Below are 18278 nucleotides of genomic sequence, written 5' to 3'. Positions count from 1 at the left end.
AAAAATCCAAATAGAAACCACATTTTCCAACACTGTATTTTCCCAAATATCATAAATAATTAAGTAAGTTAGGGGAGATACAATTGGCAATTTTTTTTAAAGCTTATTTAGAACATTTATAATTTTGGATAAATACTGATTCCATTGCATAAGCAAATCCAGAGAGCAAGTTCAAGTAGAAAATATTTTCACTTTCTCCTCATGTACATTAAGCCGCTCAAGGTTTGATACATCTCAAATTCAAGCCGAATTAATATAAAAGACCAGAAACACATTTCAAAATCCAACTGAGGTAAAGTCAAGCAGCAAACCAAAATGATAAGACACATCTTCATCAAAAACCAAAAGGTTATAACATTAAATAAAGTGCATTTTTAAATCATTCTCAGCCAAATTCATTGAAATCAATCATGTCAACAATAATTATACATTGCTTAGAGGTCAGTAGCAGGATTTAGCAACATAATATTCCAATAAGTTACATGATCAATTTCTGTACACATTACGTATTCCAACATTGTAAGATTTAAACAAAAATGCACTTCCATTGGCCAAGCAATTGGGAATGCCCTGAAGTTGTGAAACATTGTATACAAGTGCAAGTATTTATTTTCGGGTATTAACATCCAGTAGCTTTACTGGCTTCTACCTTTTCCTTCCAATGGTACTCATTGCATTCCCTTCCAAGAAATAAGCAACTTTAACCTACTTCAACTCCAAATTTGTTTCACAACGCAAGTACCATGAACAATAAACCATTCTCAAAGCATTACCCACGTTATTCACCCGCTTATGCCTGATCTGACATTGGATAATACCATGGCTGGTCTTGTACCACAGCTCATTTTCCTCTCTCAACCCTATATGACATCATTCCTCCATCATTGAAAAATCTATTGAGCTCTCTTGAATATAATCAGCAACCATGCCTCCACAGCTTCTTGGTAGTGAATTCCAAAATTAATTCAATTTTAATTTGAAACAAAAAAAATGTTTTCCTCAGTTTGAGTAAGGTTAGCCCTTTAGGTTCTTGTTTATAACTGGAATTGCAGGTAGCTGAATGTTAACCTTGCAACCTCTACTTATTCAAAGACAATAGCACTCAATTCTCTTTAATCTTACTACACCAGAATGGAGTTGCTCTCTTTGAAATAGTACAGACAGCACAAATTCCTAAATATTAAAACAATTTAATAAAATCTTTGTTATACTTGGAGCATTACCATGAGAAATGCGTATTTTCAAGATGGAGGTGTTTACTATTTCATTAACTGGTGATTCAATTTACTCTACAAACTGACACAATACACAACTAATGTAGGTGGAAATAAAATGGATTTATTTTCAAAGTAATGCACTGTACATTGTCAAAATAAATATTACAATTTAAATTATTCCATGTTGCATTTCATGAGGATTTTGTTAATGACAAATGGTAATTAAGTATTGCTTTGTAACAACATACTGGGTAAAACCAGTCAATATCATAATTCATTATATTATAATTCATTATAATATTCTTTTCCCTCAACGGGTTACAATGTATCAATTATTCCAGTAGCAAGCAACACATTGTAAACATTGACAGCCATTTCTTGATTCATGCGAGAACTTTTTTCTTGAGCTGCAGCTGCACAAGTCAATGAATTCCAATAACTATCAGATCAGTCTATTATTTCCCAAGTGGCAAAGCATTCGATAGTCCACTTCCTTTATGTCCAAACAAGTCAAAGACAAGCCAGGCGCCATCTTGGTGCAATACTGGTGATCTCCACTTCTCAATATCCTCATTTGAAAGGTGTCTTTACAAGAAAGAGAAAATCTTGATGTTCACATGACATAGGCAATACAATGAAAACACTTTCAAAACCATTATGACAACACATAGATGACACCACATTCCACATGAAGAGCAAGTCCCATATTTCTGGGTGGTGCAGGCCAAGTTATTTTATAGTCTGATTGAGCTCAACTTTGATTTTTGTTTGTAATTAACAGATCCAAAGAGTTATATAAATTTTTTTTTCCCACCATCATCAAATAATCAAACATTTTACCTTTTATGGCAGAGTCAGCTTGACTTCAACATTCAAACTATTTCATACATCTTAATATCCAAACTTTAATAATACTTAAATTCATTCCAGATCAGCCAAGAATGAACTGAACACAGTAAACACTTTACAGTTGAAGATCGTCATATTTCTAAACACAAAATCCATTGATCACATACCTTAATATCTTAACACATTATGGCAACCACAAACATCTATGCATTTGTTAACCAAATATGAATATATATGGGGGGATAAACAGCACATCTTCTCTACATCGGCGAGACCAAGCGCAGGCTCGGCGATCGTTTCGCTCAACACCTCCGCTCAGTCCGCCTTAACCAACCTGATCTCCCGGTGGCTCAGCACCTGACCTCCCCCTCCCATTCCCAATCTGACCTTTCTGTCCTGGGCCTCCTCCATTGTCAGAGTGAGGCCCAGAGCAAATTGGAGGAACAGCATCTCATATTTTGCTTGGGCAGTTTACACACCAGCGGTATGAACATTGACGTTTCTGACCAGATCAATGGGATGCAAACTAGATCATATCAGACATGAACTCCAGCTTATCGTAAACCAATTACTCTGTGCCAAATCAGAAATAAGAACACACGCAAAAATGGTGACATTTGAAAAAAGCTCCCAATTCTTCAGATTTACCTGCTCTGAAACTCATCCGCGCAGAATGAAAAAAACTAGATCTCTTGATTTAATCAAATAATGGTAATTTGTATGCTTGTTAGACAGTGAAAAGTGATTGATTGGCTCTACATTGCCAAGTATCTTGATTGAAAGATTTATTGTAGTTGCAACATGATCTGCCACGTTTAATCCAATGTGCCAACCAGAATAACATCCAGATATTGATACAATTTCACTGTATTACTGGATACAAAGTGAATTTTAGTTGCATTTGGCAAATTTCCTAGCACAATACTCAAGTTTTGTTTTGGAGGGGCGAAACAGGATGCAGCAAGCGACAAGGGAAAATATTCCCTTTATTTTATTTTCATTCCAGAGGCTAGCTGCTTCTCAGAATTCTGTCAAAGCTTCTTTAAAACCAGGGGTAAATAGAAATGGAAACAAAAACATAGCAAGCTCAATCAATCTTCAGTATACATTCTTGGCAGTTTGGTCTTCCCCTCACCAAAACACATTGCGACTTGGATTTGGAATTCTATGGACAATATTGTTCTATAGAGTTTACACTGTTGCTTCAATACACTAATCATCCTACTGAACATGACTGGAAAGGACAGCATTTAATGTCCACTTTTAACTGTCCCAGTATTGAATATTTAAGACAATGAATAGTTGAACACATTAAATCTATATCTGGCATCATGTATAGGATGCAACATACAACGATGGTACATTTAAATGCTTACTATGGCGCGTCTGTAGAACTCTCCACTTCTGCAGAAGTGCTGTAGAAACCATTTTATTGGGATGCATCAGAGCATTGTTTGCAAGTAGCTAAATCCAAGACTGCATGAAATTGCAGAGAATTGTGGACGCAGCCCAGACCATCACAAAAAAACAACCTCCCTTCCATTGACTCCATCTACGCCACCTCGGCAAGGCCACCAGCTTAATCAAGGACGAGTCTCAGCCCCGGCCACCCCCTCTTCTTCCCTCTTCCACCAAGACCTACAGAATTGTGACAACGCACACCTCCAGATTCAAGGACATTTGCTTCCCAGCTATTATCAGACAACTGAACCATCCTATCACCAACTAGAAAGCGATCCAGTGATACCATCTACCTCATTGGAGACCCTTGGACAATCTTTAAATGGGACTTTACCTTGTTCTGAACATTATTCCCTTATCATGTAACTGTACACTGTGGACGTCTCAATTGAAATTATGTATTATCTTTCCGCTGACTGGATAGCACGCAACAAAAAGCGTTTCACTATACCCTCGGTACATGTGACAATAAACTAAACATGAACCGAGTTTAACGATAGTCCAGTCACCTCATGCATTCACTGCTATTACAAACCTTAATCAAAAATAGATTTTGTTCATACAAGCACAAATGGAAACAGTGGCAGGTCATTTAAACTTGAAGGGTCTCGATCCAAAACGTCACCCATTCCTTCTCTCCAGAGTTGCTGCCTGTCCCACTGAGTTACTCCAGCATTTGGTGTTTATCTTCCATTTAAACTTGAAGCCTGATCCACCAATCAACATGATCCAGATCTATTTCACTTATAGCTTGGTTCCTCTAGCCTAAAGAAAGCCTTCTTAATTATATTTAATGATTTGGATTTAACTATCTTCAGTGGTAGAGAATTCCACAAGCTTAATCATATTTTTCGACAAGCTTCTCTTCATCGCGTTAAATGGGTCAAATCCTTACATTGCAAGCCCTGACCTTGGTCTCCTTGCCCATAAAGAGTGTCCTTCCAGCAACTGATCTGGCCAGTGCTGTTAAAATTATGTAGGTGTCCACCACAGCCCCTCTCAGAATTCAAACTCAAGTGAAGACAAGCCCAATTGAGCCACTCTATTCATATCAGTCCAGCCAGCAGGTAAGAAGACCTAAACTGCACATAATTCTCAAGGTACATCTCACCAAGGTCCTGTACAATTGCAACAAGATATCCCTGGTTCTATATTCTAATCTTCTTGCAATTTAGGTCTTCTTAATTACCTGCATAATGACTTTCAGTGACTGGTGTAGAAGGACATCCGGGTCTTGTTGCACCTCTCCCTTTTCCAATCAATCGACATTCAAATATACCTTCCTGTTATTACCAAAGTAGATGAGCTCAAATTTATCTACATTAAACTGCACCTGTTGTGTATCTGCTCATGCCCGGAACCTGTCCGAATCAACCTGGACTTCTCTACAATCACCCTCCTACCCAACTGCATTTAGCCTGCTAATTCGGATTAATCTATTCATCCAAGATCAATAATGTTCAGTGAATACCTGGCACTGATCACTTGGTAGATTCCCACTCAAAGACCTATTCAGTCCCACTCTTTGCTTCCTTTCGTCTTTCACTGTTATTAAACAACTTTCAATAAATTGATACTGTGATATACATATGGTCCTCCACAATTTCATCAATCCTAGTGCTGTAATTATTATTCACTCTTTTTATGGCCACTGCTGACCTTTACCCCAATTAAGGGAATAAATGGGGAACAATTGAACATACCTCAATAATCTTTAAACAAGCTCCGTGCCGTAAATCATGCAAGTGTGGATGCCTGGAGCAAGGCACACATTGGTCGGCACAAGTGAAAAAATCTACTGTGGTCAAAGTGCCATGTCCCTTTTTATCAATGTTAACTAAATCAACCCTTTTAACTTACAAGTTAGCACAGGTGACTGGGAGATTGCAAAGCAGAGTGAAGAAATACTGAATTGCCATCTTCACTCTCGCTTTTGCAATGCATAACTAGGTTAACCAATTATTGTCAACACTACAGTCAGCGTGGCATTGTTGCTGCCTCAACAATTACCACTCGCACACCAAGTCTACACAGCTTCAGTCGCCATTCCTCAACAATCAGCATGTAAACATGTATAGAACTACATACTGCATCTGGAGCATGAGTTGCTAACTTTGATCAAAAGATGGATATATAAGTTGCAAAGAGTTTATTCCATATCCTTTATAATTCTACAAACTTAACCCTTCGTTCAGTGTTCTATGCATGCAAAAATCACAGAAAACCCCATGTGTTCACGGTGACCATTTAAAAAAAAAAAAGCTAAAGGTTAATCCCACATTGCACCTCTATAACGGTGGGATGAGGCCACAGCAGTTTCCCCCAAGTATTTTCCGAGCTCCACATTAACACAGAAAAGATCCAGAACAACTCTGGGTGGAAACATTTTTTCCTCAACTTTAATCCTAGGACTAACTACCTTCAATCTATGTCACTAATTATTAACATTTCTGTCTAAAGAAATTAGTCCTTTCTGTTCAAGCCTCTCACATTTTACGTACTTAATTAAATGTTCCCTCGGCCACTTTTGTTCCAAACAACCAGGGCCTCTGGCAGCGGACAGGTAAATAGCTTCTGAAATCCCTTTGGAACCAACGCATTTCTTTCATAATAGTGCCAGAACCAAACCATTTTCCTTGCTATGCATGGTCCCTGCTTGGGTTAGTTTCCACCACCTCTTTATAGTCAGACCCAATATGTAGGAGAGAAAGAAGGGAAAAGAAATAAACTGAGAATAAGAAATGATGGGTCCCTTAAATGTGTATATTTTAATGCTAGGAGCATTGTAAGAAAGGTGGATGAGCTTAGAGCCTGGATTGACATCTGGAAGTATGATGTTGTGGCGATCAGTGAAACATGGTTGCAGGAGGGTTGCGATTGGCAATTAAATATTCCAGGATTTCATTGTTTCAGATGTGATAGAATCGGAGGGGCAAGAGGTGGGGGTGTTGCATTGCTTGTCAGGGAGGATATCACAGCAGTGCTTTGGCAGGACAGACTAGAAGGCTCGATTAAGGAGGCTGTTTGGGTGGAACTCAGAAATGAGAAAGGTTTAGCAACACTTATAGGGGTGTATTATAGACCGCCAAATAGGGAACGAGAATTGGAAGAGCAAATATGTAAGGAGATAGCAGATATTAGTAGTAAGCACAGAGTGGTGATTGTGGGTGATTTCAATTTTCCGTATATAGACTGGGAATCACATTCTGTTAAAGGACTGGATGGTTTGGAGTTTGTAAAATGTGTGCAGGATAGTTTTTTGCAGCAATACGTAGAGGTGCCTACCAGAGAAGGGGCAGTGTTGGACCTCCTGTTAGGAAATGAGATGGGTCAGGTGACGGAGGTATGTGTTGAGGAGCACTTTGGGTCTAGTGATCATAATGCCATTAGTTTCAATATCATTATGGAGAAGGTCAAATCTGGACCAAGGGTTGAGATTTTGGATTGGAGAAAGGCTAATTTTGAGGAGATGAGAAAGGATTTAAAAGGAGTGAAATGGAAATTGTTGTTTTATGAAAAGGATATAATAGAGAAATGGAGGATATTTAAAGGTGAAATTTTGAGAGTACAGAGTCTTTATGTCCCTGTTCGGTGGAAAGGAAAGAATAATAATTTGAAAGAGCCGTGGTTTTCCAGGGAAATTGGACACTTGGTTCGGAAAAAGAGGGAGATATACAATAAATATAAGCGGCAGGGAGTAAATGAGGTTCTTGAGGAATATAAAGAATGTAAAAGGAATCTTAAAAAGGAAATTAGAAAAGCGAAAAAAAGATATGAGGCTGCTTTGGCAAGTAATGTAAAAGTAAACCCCAAGGGGTTCTACAGATATGTCAATAGCAAAAGGATAGTGAGGGATAAAATTGGTCCATTAGAGAGTCAGAGTGGACAGCTATGTGCTGAGCCGGAAGAAATGGGGGAGATATTAAACAATTTCTTTTCTTCGGTATTTACCGAGGAGAAGGATATTGAATTATGTGAGGTAAGCGAAACAAGTAGAGTAGTGATGGAAATTAGGAGGATTAAAGAAGAGGAGGTACGGACACTTTTGAAGAATATAAAAGTGGATAAGTCTCCAGGTCCTGATAGGATATTCCCTAGGACATTGAGGGAAGTTAGTGCAGAAATAGCAGGGGCTATGACGGAAATATTTCAAACGTCATTAGAAACAGGGATGGTGCCGGAAGATTGGCGCATTGCGCATATCATATCATATCATATATATACAGCCGGAAACAGGCCTTTTCGGCCCTCCAAGTCCGTGCCGCCCAGTGATCCCCGCACATTAACACTATCCTACACCCACTAGGGACAATTTTTACATTTACCCAGCCAATTAACCTACATACCTGTACGTCTTTGGCATGTTGTGCCTTTGTTTAAAAAAGGTTCTAAAAGTAAACCTAGCAATTATAGACCTATTAGTTTGACGTCTGTGGTGGGAAAATTAATGGAAAAGATACTTAGGGACAATATATATAATTATTTGGATAATCAAGGCCTGATTAGCACCAGTCAACATGGATTTGTGCCTGGAAGGTCATGTTTGACTAATCTTCTTGAATTTTTTGAAGAGGTTACCAGGGAAATTGATAAGGGCAAGGCTGTGGATGTTGTCTATATGGACTTCAGTAAGGCATTTGACAAGGTTCCACATGGAAGGTTGATTAAGAAGGTTAAATCGTTGGGTATTAATAGTGAGGTTGCAAGATGGATTCAACAATGGCTGAATGGGAGATACCAGAGGGTAACGGTTGACAATTGTATGTCAGGTTGGAGGCCAGTGTCTAGTGGAGTGCCCCAAGGATCTGTGTTGGGTCCACTGTTGTTTGTCATTTACATTAATGATCTGGATGATGGTGTGGCAAATTGGATTAGTAAATATGCAGATGATACTAAGATAGGTGGAGTAGTTGATAGTGAGGTAGATTTTCAAAGTCTACAGAGAGACTTGGGCCTTTTGGAAGGGTGGGCTGAAAGATGGCAGATGGAGTTTAATGCTGATAAGTGTGAGGTGCTGCATTTTGGTAGGACAAATCAAAATAGGACGTACAGGGTAAATGGTAGGGAATTGAGGAATGCAGTGGAACAGAGGGATCTGGGAATAACTGTGCATTGTTCCCTGAAGGTGGAATCTCATGTGGATAGGGTGGTGAAGAAGGCGTTTGGTATGCTTGCCTTTATAAATCAGAGCATCGAGTATAGAAGTTGGGATGTAATGTTGAAATTGTACAGGGCATTGGTGAGGCCGAATCTGGAGTATGGTGTGCAGTTCTGGTCGCCAAATTATAGGAAGGATGTCGACAAAATGGAGAGGGTACAGAGGAGATTTACTAGAATGTTGCCTGGGTTTCAGCACTTAGGCTACAGAGAGAGGTTGAACAGGTTGGGTCTTTATTCTTTGGAGCGTAGAAGGTTGAGGGGGGACTTGATAGAGGTTTTTAAAATTTTGAGAGGGACGGACAGAGTTGACGTGGGTAGGCTTTTCCCTTTGAGAGTGGGGAAGATTCCAACAAGGGGACATAGCTTCAGAATTGAGGGACAAAGGTTTAGGGGTAACATGAGGGGGAACTTCTTTACTCAGAGGGTTGTGGCTGTATGGAATGGGCTTCCGGTGGAAGTGGTGGAGGCTGGCTCGATTTTATTATTTAAGAGTAAATTGGATAGGTATATGGATAGGAGGGGATTGGAGGGTTATGGTCTGAGTGCAGGTAGATGAGACTAGGTCAGGGAGAATGGTCGGCGTGGACTGGTAGGGCCGGACAGGCCTGTTTCCATGCTGTAGTTGTTATATGTTATATGTTATATGTTATAGTCCTGAATGTGTACATCAACAAATTGAAGCAGAATATCTAATTAAGGACTGACTATCTTTAGTCAAAGGGTGGAATTCATTGCCACAGAAGGCTGTGGAGGCCAACAATCGATATTTTTAAGGCAGAGATTGATAGATTCTGAATTATAATAATATATTCCTTTATTCGTCCCACACCGGGGAAATTAATACATGTGTCAGGGGTTATGGGGAGAAAGCAGGAGAATGGGGTTGAGAGGGAAAGAAATGATGGAATGGCAGAATGGCCTTGATGGGCTGAATAGCCTAATTCTGCTCCTATCACTTATGAACTTATGACTAGGTGAATGAGCCAAATGGTATTGACTCCATTAACTTCTACAGATAACACTTTTTCCCCCCCCCCATAACATTTAAATCTTTTTTTCGTTACCATATACTTTCTTCTCGTGGATCAAGAGAGCACTTGCTTGAGGGAGAGGGAGTACTTTAAAAAAAAAAGCTTTCCACTGAAAAGGACAGTACCTGGTGACCTGGTAAGGACCTGGTGAATATATTTTAGGAAATAAAGAACTGAGCAGGTACAGCACCAATAAAGGGTTAAAAAGAAAACACAGTTGGGCTGGTTTTTGTGCTATGTTTTGGGTTAAAGCTGGAGAGTTACAATATGATAGGAAATTATAGTTAAGAAGGCAAATTGGAAATAATGGGATGAACCCCATGGAGCAGAAAAAAAATTAATTGTTTAACCATTTTATAATTATGACTTTGATAGAATAAAACAACTTATACAGTGAGTCAAAGGCAAATAAGACACAATTTTGATAAAGGCAAAGGATATCTGGTCAAATCAATTTTAGATGGATCACTGTTATAACACAATGTGCTTTGAAACAAGGAATTGAGACAAAGACCATTGTTCCTTTATAGGCAAAACCTGAAGAGAAAAATATATCAAAGAACAAAAAATGTCCCTGATGAGGGCCAGGTCAAACCAGTCGATGTACATATTTGTGGTTCTATAGTCATAGACTATAATTAGAACATAATGGGTTCACAGCAAAACAAAATTTAACAACCCATTTGTACCTACAGCACATAACTACAAAGGACTCTTTGAACAATGCCACATCAAATGGAACAGATAATATACCATTGCTAAAACACTAACGAGAAATCATGGGAGTCAAATTTCACACATTTAATGGCTCACCAACTACTCTGTTCCGAGCTGAGCAATGATTTCTTTATGACAAGGTTTTAAAGCGAAAATTTAATTTTAAATATTAAAAACACCAAGACTGCATTAACATACATTAAAAAGCCATGTTTCCGTCACCATCATCTCTACGAAGCAACTAGAAATTTTGCCACGTGTGGAGGGGAAAAGAATGAGTTGAACCGGCAATAGGGCAGAATGGACAAAGATCTAAGACCTGCGTGATGAACAAACAAAATGAAAGCAGCGAACAGGAGGTAGAAAATGAATAAACAGATCATAACAAGAAAAAGCTGCCAGAGCCCCTCAAGTCAATAAGATCAGTCAAAAAGAACACTGTCGTCCTGTTGAGTTTCATTGTTTGTATCACTCGTCATCATCTTCCCCACAGCCAACAATGGACCATAGTGGGCTCCACCTTTCCCTGATCATCGTGCTGGCTTTGATTTGTTCATTTGCATATCTTTCATTCATTTGTTCTATGTACACTTTCATATCTATGATTTCCCTATCCCGACACTCAGTCTGAAGGGTCTCGACCCGAAACGTCACCTGTTACTTTTCTCCAGAGATGCTGCCTGACCCGCTGAGTTACTGCAACTTTTTGTATCTGCAGTTTCTTTCTACACAAGATCACAGTTGATCTTGTATCCTATTCATTTCTCGTATCCCTCAATTCTTAGAGGGAAAAATTCTTGGCCTTAAAATATTCCAAATCCACAATCCTCTGACGTGGAGAATTAGGTAACAAAAAATCTCACGTTTTCCTATAAAATCAACTCTTACCAAAATCTCTTACCAAAATCAGAGCTCAGAGATACCTCTGCAGTCGTTCAGTATTATCTTTTGGACCTAGAGCAACTGTTTTGGGTGAACGTGTAAGATCCAGTGATACTATTACAAGGTGATAAGAACCCCTACAGATATCTTAATTAACAATACCAAGTCAATCCACACCATCAGAATAAAATCTCAGGTCTTTGATTGCTACTTCCAATAACCAAACAATGATTGGTACATTTGCATTTAAGCAGCATTACATTTCAAAGATAAAATGCACATGAAGCATCTGGATCCAAGGTTATAAATGTGTTTGCTTTGAAATCAGTTAAATATGCATTTTAATGTAAAATATGATTCTTCCATTAAAGAGCTACAAGAATGAACATAAAAATCATAACAGGTTAGATCTTGGAGTAAAGCCAACTGCACCAAATAAGCACTGCACGAAATGGCTGCCTCCCATGTCAAATTCTCCAGATGGTGTGGCAACAAGGAACTGCAGATGCCGGTTTACAAAAAAAGACACAAAGTGCTTGAGTAACTCAACGAGTCAGACAGCATCTCTGGAGAAGAGGTGATGTTTCGGATCAAGACTCTTCTACAGACCCTTGTGTTGAGACCCTTCAAGTTTGAAGACTTCTTGCCCCCCCCCCCCCTCTTCCAGCTTTCGTCCCCCCTCCCCCCACCACAACCTGTCTGAAGAATGGTCCCGACCGATGTTCTCCAAAGATGCTGCCTGACCCGCTGAGTTACTCCTGTGTCATTTATGCCCCCAAAAGGTTGATAAGTAACCTGTACTTAGCCTTCTGCCAATGCCATTTGCCAAGATATTTTGCAAGATCAGCTGCAGGATCACAATCTCTTGATCTTCCCTTTGAGGAAATACACCTGGCAACATCATTAGAGGATTGTCTTCAACTGCCTCCTCAAATGTAGACAAATAGCTGGGGTAACTCAGCGGGGCTGGCAGCATCTATGGAGAGAAGGAATGGGTGACTTTTCGGGTCGAGACCCTCCAGAGATGATGCCTGTCCCGCTGAGTTACTCCAGCATTTTAAATCAGCATCTGCAGTTTTTTTCTCAAATGTAGAACTCGACAAAAAGAATCTACAGAATACCAGCATCTATGGAGAGAAGGAATGGGTGACTTTTCGGGTCGAGACCCTCCCGAGATGCTGCCTGACCTGCTGAGTTACTCCAGCATTTTGTGAATAAATCAATTTGTACCAGCATCTGCAGTTATTTTCTTATACTACAGAATACCAGGATTCACATATGCCAATGCATGTTAACATCAGGGGCTACGAGTTCAATTGTGTAATGTCTGGGGTTAGTCCTCCAATAGCACAAAAGGGCTACGGAATATAATTTTAAATACAACTTGCTCGATATTCACACTTTAAATGGGAATGGACCCTGGGTTTATTCTGCCCATCAGCAAAAGATGGCTCATTTTAAGATGCCAATTTTGGCCCAATGATGGTACATTTGTCTCAGAAGCAGAAGATTGTAAATTCTGGAACCATTCTTATATCCAGGACAAATTACAAGAACAATTTGCACTGACGTGATGCCTTTACCATAACAAAACGTTGCTAGGCACAAAATATAATCACGTGCCAATGATGACGCCATTCAGATAAAACTTTGTGTTGGAGTAACTCAGCAGGTGGCATCTCTGGAGAAGATGGATGGGTGACATTTCAGGTCGAGATCCTTCTTCAGACCCTTTTGTGTCGAGACTCATCTTCAGGTTTGAAGATGGATCTCGAACTGAAACGTCACCCATCTATGCCTTCCAGAGATGCTGCCCAATCTGCTCAGTTACTCCAGCACTTTGTGTCGTTCTGTGTATTAGCCATCATGTGCAGTTCTGTTTCTACATTTTGACTTTGGGATAGATGACAATAAGGTGTTGTAATGTCTTATAGAACAGAGCTACAGAACCCAAGAGATTTCCAGAGGCGAGAGTCTTGATAGCCAAATTCAGTCACTAATCCAGGGGCAAGAACAGTGAGGATTTCTCAAGAGAAAGGTTAGTCGAACACAGAGGTCTCAGACTGTGGGATTAAAAGTGATTAAGATAAGAGGAGTTAAGTCAGGGAGGAATTTAAACTCGAGGGAAAATGGAGACATTGACAATCAGCAAATGTCAAGGATAACAAATGAACAGAACCTCGTATGTGATATTTGAACTGCAGAGCTTTGGAGGAGTTCAATTGCAGATGTTTGAGGACAGGAGGCTAACTAGAAGAGGATTTAAATAGTTGCACCTGCAGGCAATGGGAAGGATGAGGGGTTCATCTGTGGACTGAAGTGGTAGTATTATGGTGGTTGACAGTGTTTCTGGCAGCGGAAGTAGTTGGGTCAGATTGCAAACAATTAAGTTCTCTGCCTGGGATGGGGGATAGATTCAGTGCTAAAAGAACCGCACTTGTAATTGAGACCCAAGACAATGGCTTCATGTTAAGCACTGTTTAACTGGATGGAATTTTGACATCCCAAGCAAAGTAACAAAGGCAGTGTGATGTCAAAGCCAGTGGAAGTGTGAAGTGAAATATGGTGAGGGAGCGTTAGGTATAAAAATAGATGTGGAACATACTTGTTGTCATGTTACTGAGGGGTAGCATATTAAGGCAAACAGCAAATTTAGATACATGATGTACTCCAGAGGTAATGCTGTGGTGGAACAATCCATCACGGGAAATTCTGTGGCTATGACTGAATGCACGAGAATAAAACCAGGAATAAATGTACTCCTTCTCTGAGATCCAACCAAGGGTAAGCAAATTAAAGGCTGCTGACACATCAAGGATAACCAGGAAGGATGGTGCACTAATCATAAGCAACACAATATATTATTTGAGACTTAGATTAAGACTTTGAGTATTTAGGAGGCAATAGTTTAATGCAGTACTGATATAATTCTGCGTTATCAGAGGGGGAAAGTCTTCCAACCGAGATTGTTAATGCAACTTTCTTTAGATCTCTGAACTAAGTATCCTGGATATTTCCCATCCCAAAACTAGCACCAAGAAAATAAATTACCTTCAAAATATATATTCTACAATGTAGCATCTGTGACAAAGTCAGCTTTTATTGCCAATTCCTGACCATCTTGTTAGTGAGCAACCTTGTTGAACTGCTGCTGTGCTGTGGAGAAGCATTTTTTGCACAGGGAGCTCTCTAGATCTCTCTAAAAAGTACCATTAGCAAATTTGCAGATGATACAAAGCTGGGTGGTAGTGTGAACTGTGAGGAAGATGCTATGAGGTTGCAGGGTGACTTGGACAGGTTGTGTGAGTGGGCAGATGCATGGCAGATGCAGTTTAATGTGGATAAGTATGAGGTTATCCACTTTGGTGGTAAGAATAGGAAGGCAGAGTATTATCTGAATGGTGTCAAGTTAGGAACGGGGACGTACAACGAGATCTGGGTGTCCTAGTGCATCAGTCACGGAAAGGAAGCATGCAGGTACAGCAGGCAGTGAAGAAAGCCAATGGAATGTTCACCTTCATAACAAGAGGAGTTGAGTATAGGAGCAAAGAGGTCCTTTTGCAGTTGTACAGGGCCCTAGTGAGACCGCACCTGGAGTACTGTGTGCAGTTTTGGTCTCCAAATATGAGGAAGGATATTCTTCCTATTGAGGAAGTGCAGCGTAGGTTTACTAGGTTAATTCCCGGAATGGCGGGACTATCATATGTTAAAAGACTGGAGCAACTAGGCTTGTGTACACTGGAATTTAGAAGGATGAGAGGAGATCTTATCGCAACGTATGATTAAGGGGTTGGACACGTTAGAGGCCGGAAACATGTTCCCAATGTTGGGGGAGTCCAGAACACGGGGCCACAGTTTAAGAATAAGGGGTAGGCCATTTAGAACTGAGATGAGGAAAAACTTTTTCAGTCAGAGAGTTGTGAATCTGTGGAATTCTCTGCCTCAGAAGGCAGTGGAGGCCAATTCTCTGAATGCATTCAAGAGAGAGCTAGATAGAGCTCTTAAGGATAGCGGAGTCAGGGGTTATGGGGAGAAGGCAGGAACGGGGTACTGATTGAGAATGATCAGCCATGATCACATTGAATGGCGGTGCTGGCTCAAAGGGCCAAATGGCCTCCTCCTGCACCTATTGTCTATTTAGACCCAGCATCAAGAAAACAAGAGACATATTTCCAAGTCTGAATATTGTGGTGGTGGGGAACGGTGGAGAGAAGAGGAGGGGTTGGGTTTGATGCCCCCATTTACATCGAACTTTGCCCCAAGTGTTGAGTTGGTTTGGGAAAGACTTTGCAAGTCACTCCATTGTATTTTGTGGATTCATATATGGCTGCATCAGGCAACCAGCAGCAGAGGAGGTGGATGTTCAGGCTGATGGGTGAGGTACTCTTAATGGTAAACATTCATCATCTTGTTGACTGCTGGTTTCTGAATAGTGGTCATGGGGGAATCAAAGGTAACCGCGTTGAATATCTAGCTGTGTAGGTTATAGTCCCTCTTATTGGAGATGGTCATTGCTTGTGTGCTGCCAATGTTTCCAGCTATTAAACAGCTATATTTAAATTTCATTCAAGTCTTGCTACATGCAGTAATGAAACCAGCATCTAATCACTGCCATCCTGCTGGACAGAGAACCAATGATGCAAGTGTTGTGTTTACTGCAAGAGCAACTGAACTTCAAAATAAATTGAATCACGTTGCATTTTGAGATCTCCACAACTCTCAAAACACAGGATTCTAACTCTGTTTTACTTTTCTTGCCCCGTTTTACTTTAATCAAGGCAAAGTCATTTGAATTTCCAAGATTTAAAAAACTTCTATACCCAAGGGTAAACCACTAAGACAGTACAAAGCATTTCACCAGTATTATAAATACCAGCTTGGTCCAAGATTCAGATTCGGCTATTGAATGGTGGGCAACATTGCCGACACTTGGGCATTAGAAGAATTCAAACAGATAATCTTGGTACACAAAGCATTGCCTTTGCCAAGCCTCCCACCTTCAACATCATGACTAGAAATTCTGGAGGACCAAACAGTGTGGCTAAGTGCAATTCAGACCTGTGCATTCTCAGCAACTGGAAAATCATGCCAAGACTACTGGCTGAGGCCTATATTTTGAGAAGCAGAAATCACACAAGATGCAGCACTTTTCCCTATTATAAATTTTGTGTTCCTACTGAGATCAAGCAGATTATTGCAAGTACATTGCAATGCCCTGCCATGTATTTGAGTCACACAACAGATGTGCCGATAATTGAATCTGCAACTCACTGGTATTGCTAAATCAAAATAAAGAATTCACTGGAATAATTTCCTTTGAAGGAAACAGGAAAACATTTCCTCTAAGGGTGGCACGGTGGCCCAACGGCCGAGCTGCTGCCTCACAACGCCAGAGACTCGGGTTCCATCCTGGCTACGGGTGCTGTATGTACGGAGTTTGTTCGTTCTCCGATGACCTGTGTGGGTTTTCTCCGGGTGCTCCAGTTTCCTCTCACACTCCAAAGACGTACAGGTTTGTAGGTTAATTGGATTGGTTAAAAAAAAATTGGTAAATTGTCCCGTGTGTGTGTGTGTGTGTGTGTGTGTGTGTGTGTGTGTGTGTGTGTGTGTGTGTGTGTGTGTGTGTGTGTGTGTGTGTGTGTGTGTGTGTGTGTGTGTGTGTGTGTGTGTGTGTGTGTGTGTGTGTGTGTGTGTGTGTGTGTGTGTGTGTGTGTGTGTGTGTGTGTGTGTGTGTGTGTGTGTGTAGGATAGTTTTAGTGTACAGGGATCGCTGGTCGGTGCGGACTCGGTGGGGCTGTTTAACGCGTTGTATCTCTAAACTACACAAATGACTGCTCATTATGGAACAAGAACTTAAATTCATTTTCTCTCCCAGCAAAAATAAGCCATTGCATTTTATGCAGGGAGGCTTTTAGCAACATATGGAAGTGTCTTTAAATAGACCTGTGTGTGAAAAAAATGTGCAAAAATTAACAGACACTAGAATAAAGATAACTTTGCCAAATGAGGAAGGGCAGAGAAATGTCAGTTTACTGGTTATAATAACTTTAATTGATTCCATAACATTATCTGATTATATTGGCATTTATAATACGGTATGTTAGTCAACTTTTCATCTTGCTACTTTTTGCGTTATTACTTGCTTTTCAGCAGCAAATGTTGCTGCTATTGTTTCATGGGCTTTTACTGCACATTGTGTCTCAGGTTTACTGCACTTTGTATCTCACATGGTGGCCAATCTTAATGGTTTCACAAGGAAGTGCAGATGCAGGAATCTTGAGGAAAATGTAAAGTGCTGGAGTAAATCGGCAGGTCAGGCAGCATCTCTGGAGGGCACGGATAAAGGGTCCCGATCTGAATCGTTGCCTATCTATGTCCTCCAGAGATACTGCCTGACCGGCTGAGTTGTTCCAGCATTGTGTGTTTTGGCCAATGTTAATGCATGATCTCACTGTTGACAGGCTATTAAACTGTTGGGTACACCCTGGCCAAATACCTTTTATGGTTATAGCTGTTTTGCAACTGATTTGGCCAAGTACTTAAGAAACAACATGTTCCCTAGCTCCCTAATGCACATCTACCAATAAAGCACTCAACATCCGAAATAAGGAGTGCCACTCTGGGGCAATTACACTTAAGAGTTTAATAGATCAGCATCTGCACGCAGGACAATGGTGTCAGTCCTCAAGTCGGGTCGGTGGAGTGATCATCACCCAAATTTAACAGCTGTACATAAAATAGGTTTTGCAATTTCCTTTCATGATCCCCAGTAAACAAAGGTATCAGGAAAATATAACACACTTAGATCAGTCTAAAGAAGGGTCTCGACCCGAAACGTCACCCATTCCTTCCCTCCTGAGATGCTGCCTGACCTGCTGAGTTACTCCAGCATTTTGTGACATACTGAACAGTTGAATCAAGATCTTAAGTAGTCAAATATTGCCAATCCTAGGATGATGGG

General features: G+C 40.3%; 1 protein-coding gene across 1 annotated transcript in view; it reads right to left on the bottom strand.

The window, feature by feature from the left end:
• Positions 1-1358: 1358 nt before the first annotated feature.
• The window catches only part of ctc1 (CTS telomere maintenance complex component 1), an 80570-nt gene continuing 63650 nt past the window's right edge, over positions 1359-18278 (bottom strand). Inside the window, exon 24 of the mRNA XM_078427342.1 lies at positions 1359-1802. Within this exon, the coding sequence (XP_078283468.1) occupies positions 1660-1802 (143 nt within the window). The 3' untranslated portion in view covers positions 1359-1659. The remainder of the gene's footprint in view (positions 1803-18278) is intronic.

Source organism: Rhinoraja longicauda, chromosome 33, assembly GCF_053455715.1.
Source record: "Rhinoraja longicauda isolate Sanriku21f chromosome 33, sRhiLon1.1, whole genome shotgun sequence".
Taxonomy (NCBI): domain Eukaryota; kingdom Metazoa; phylum Chordata; class Chondrichthyes; order Rajiformes; family Arhynchobatidae; genus Rhinoraja; species Rhinoraja longicauda.
Note: the sequence above shows the minus strand (reverse complement) of the source record. Positions and strands in the feature narration are given on the sequence as shown.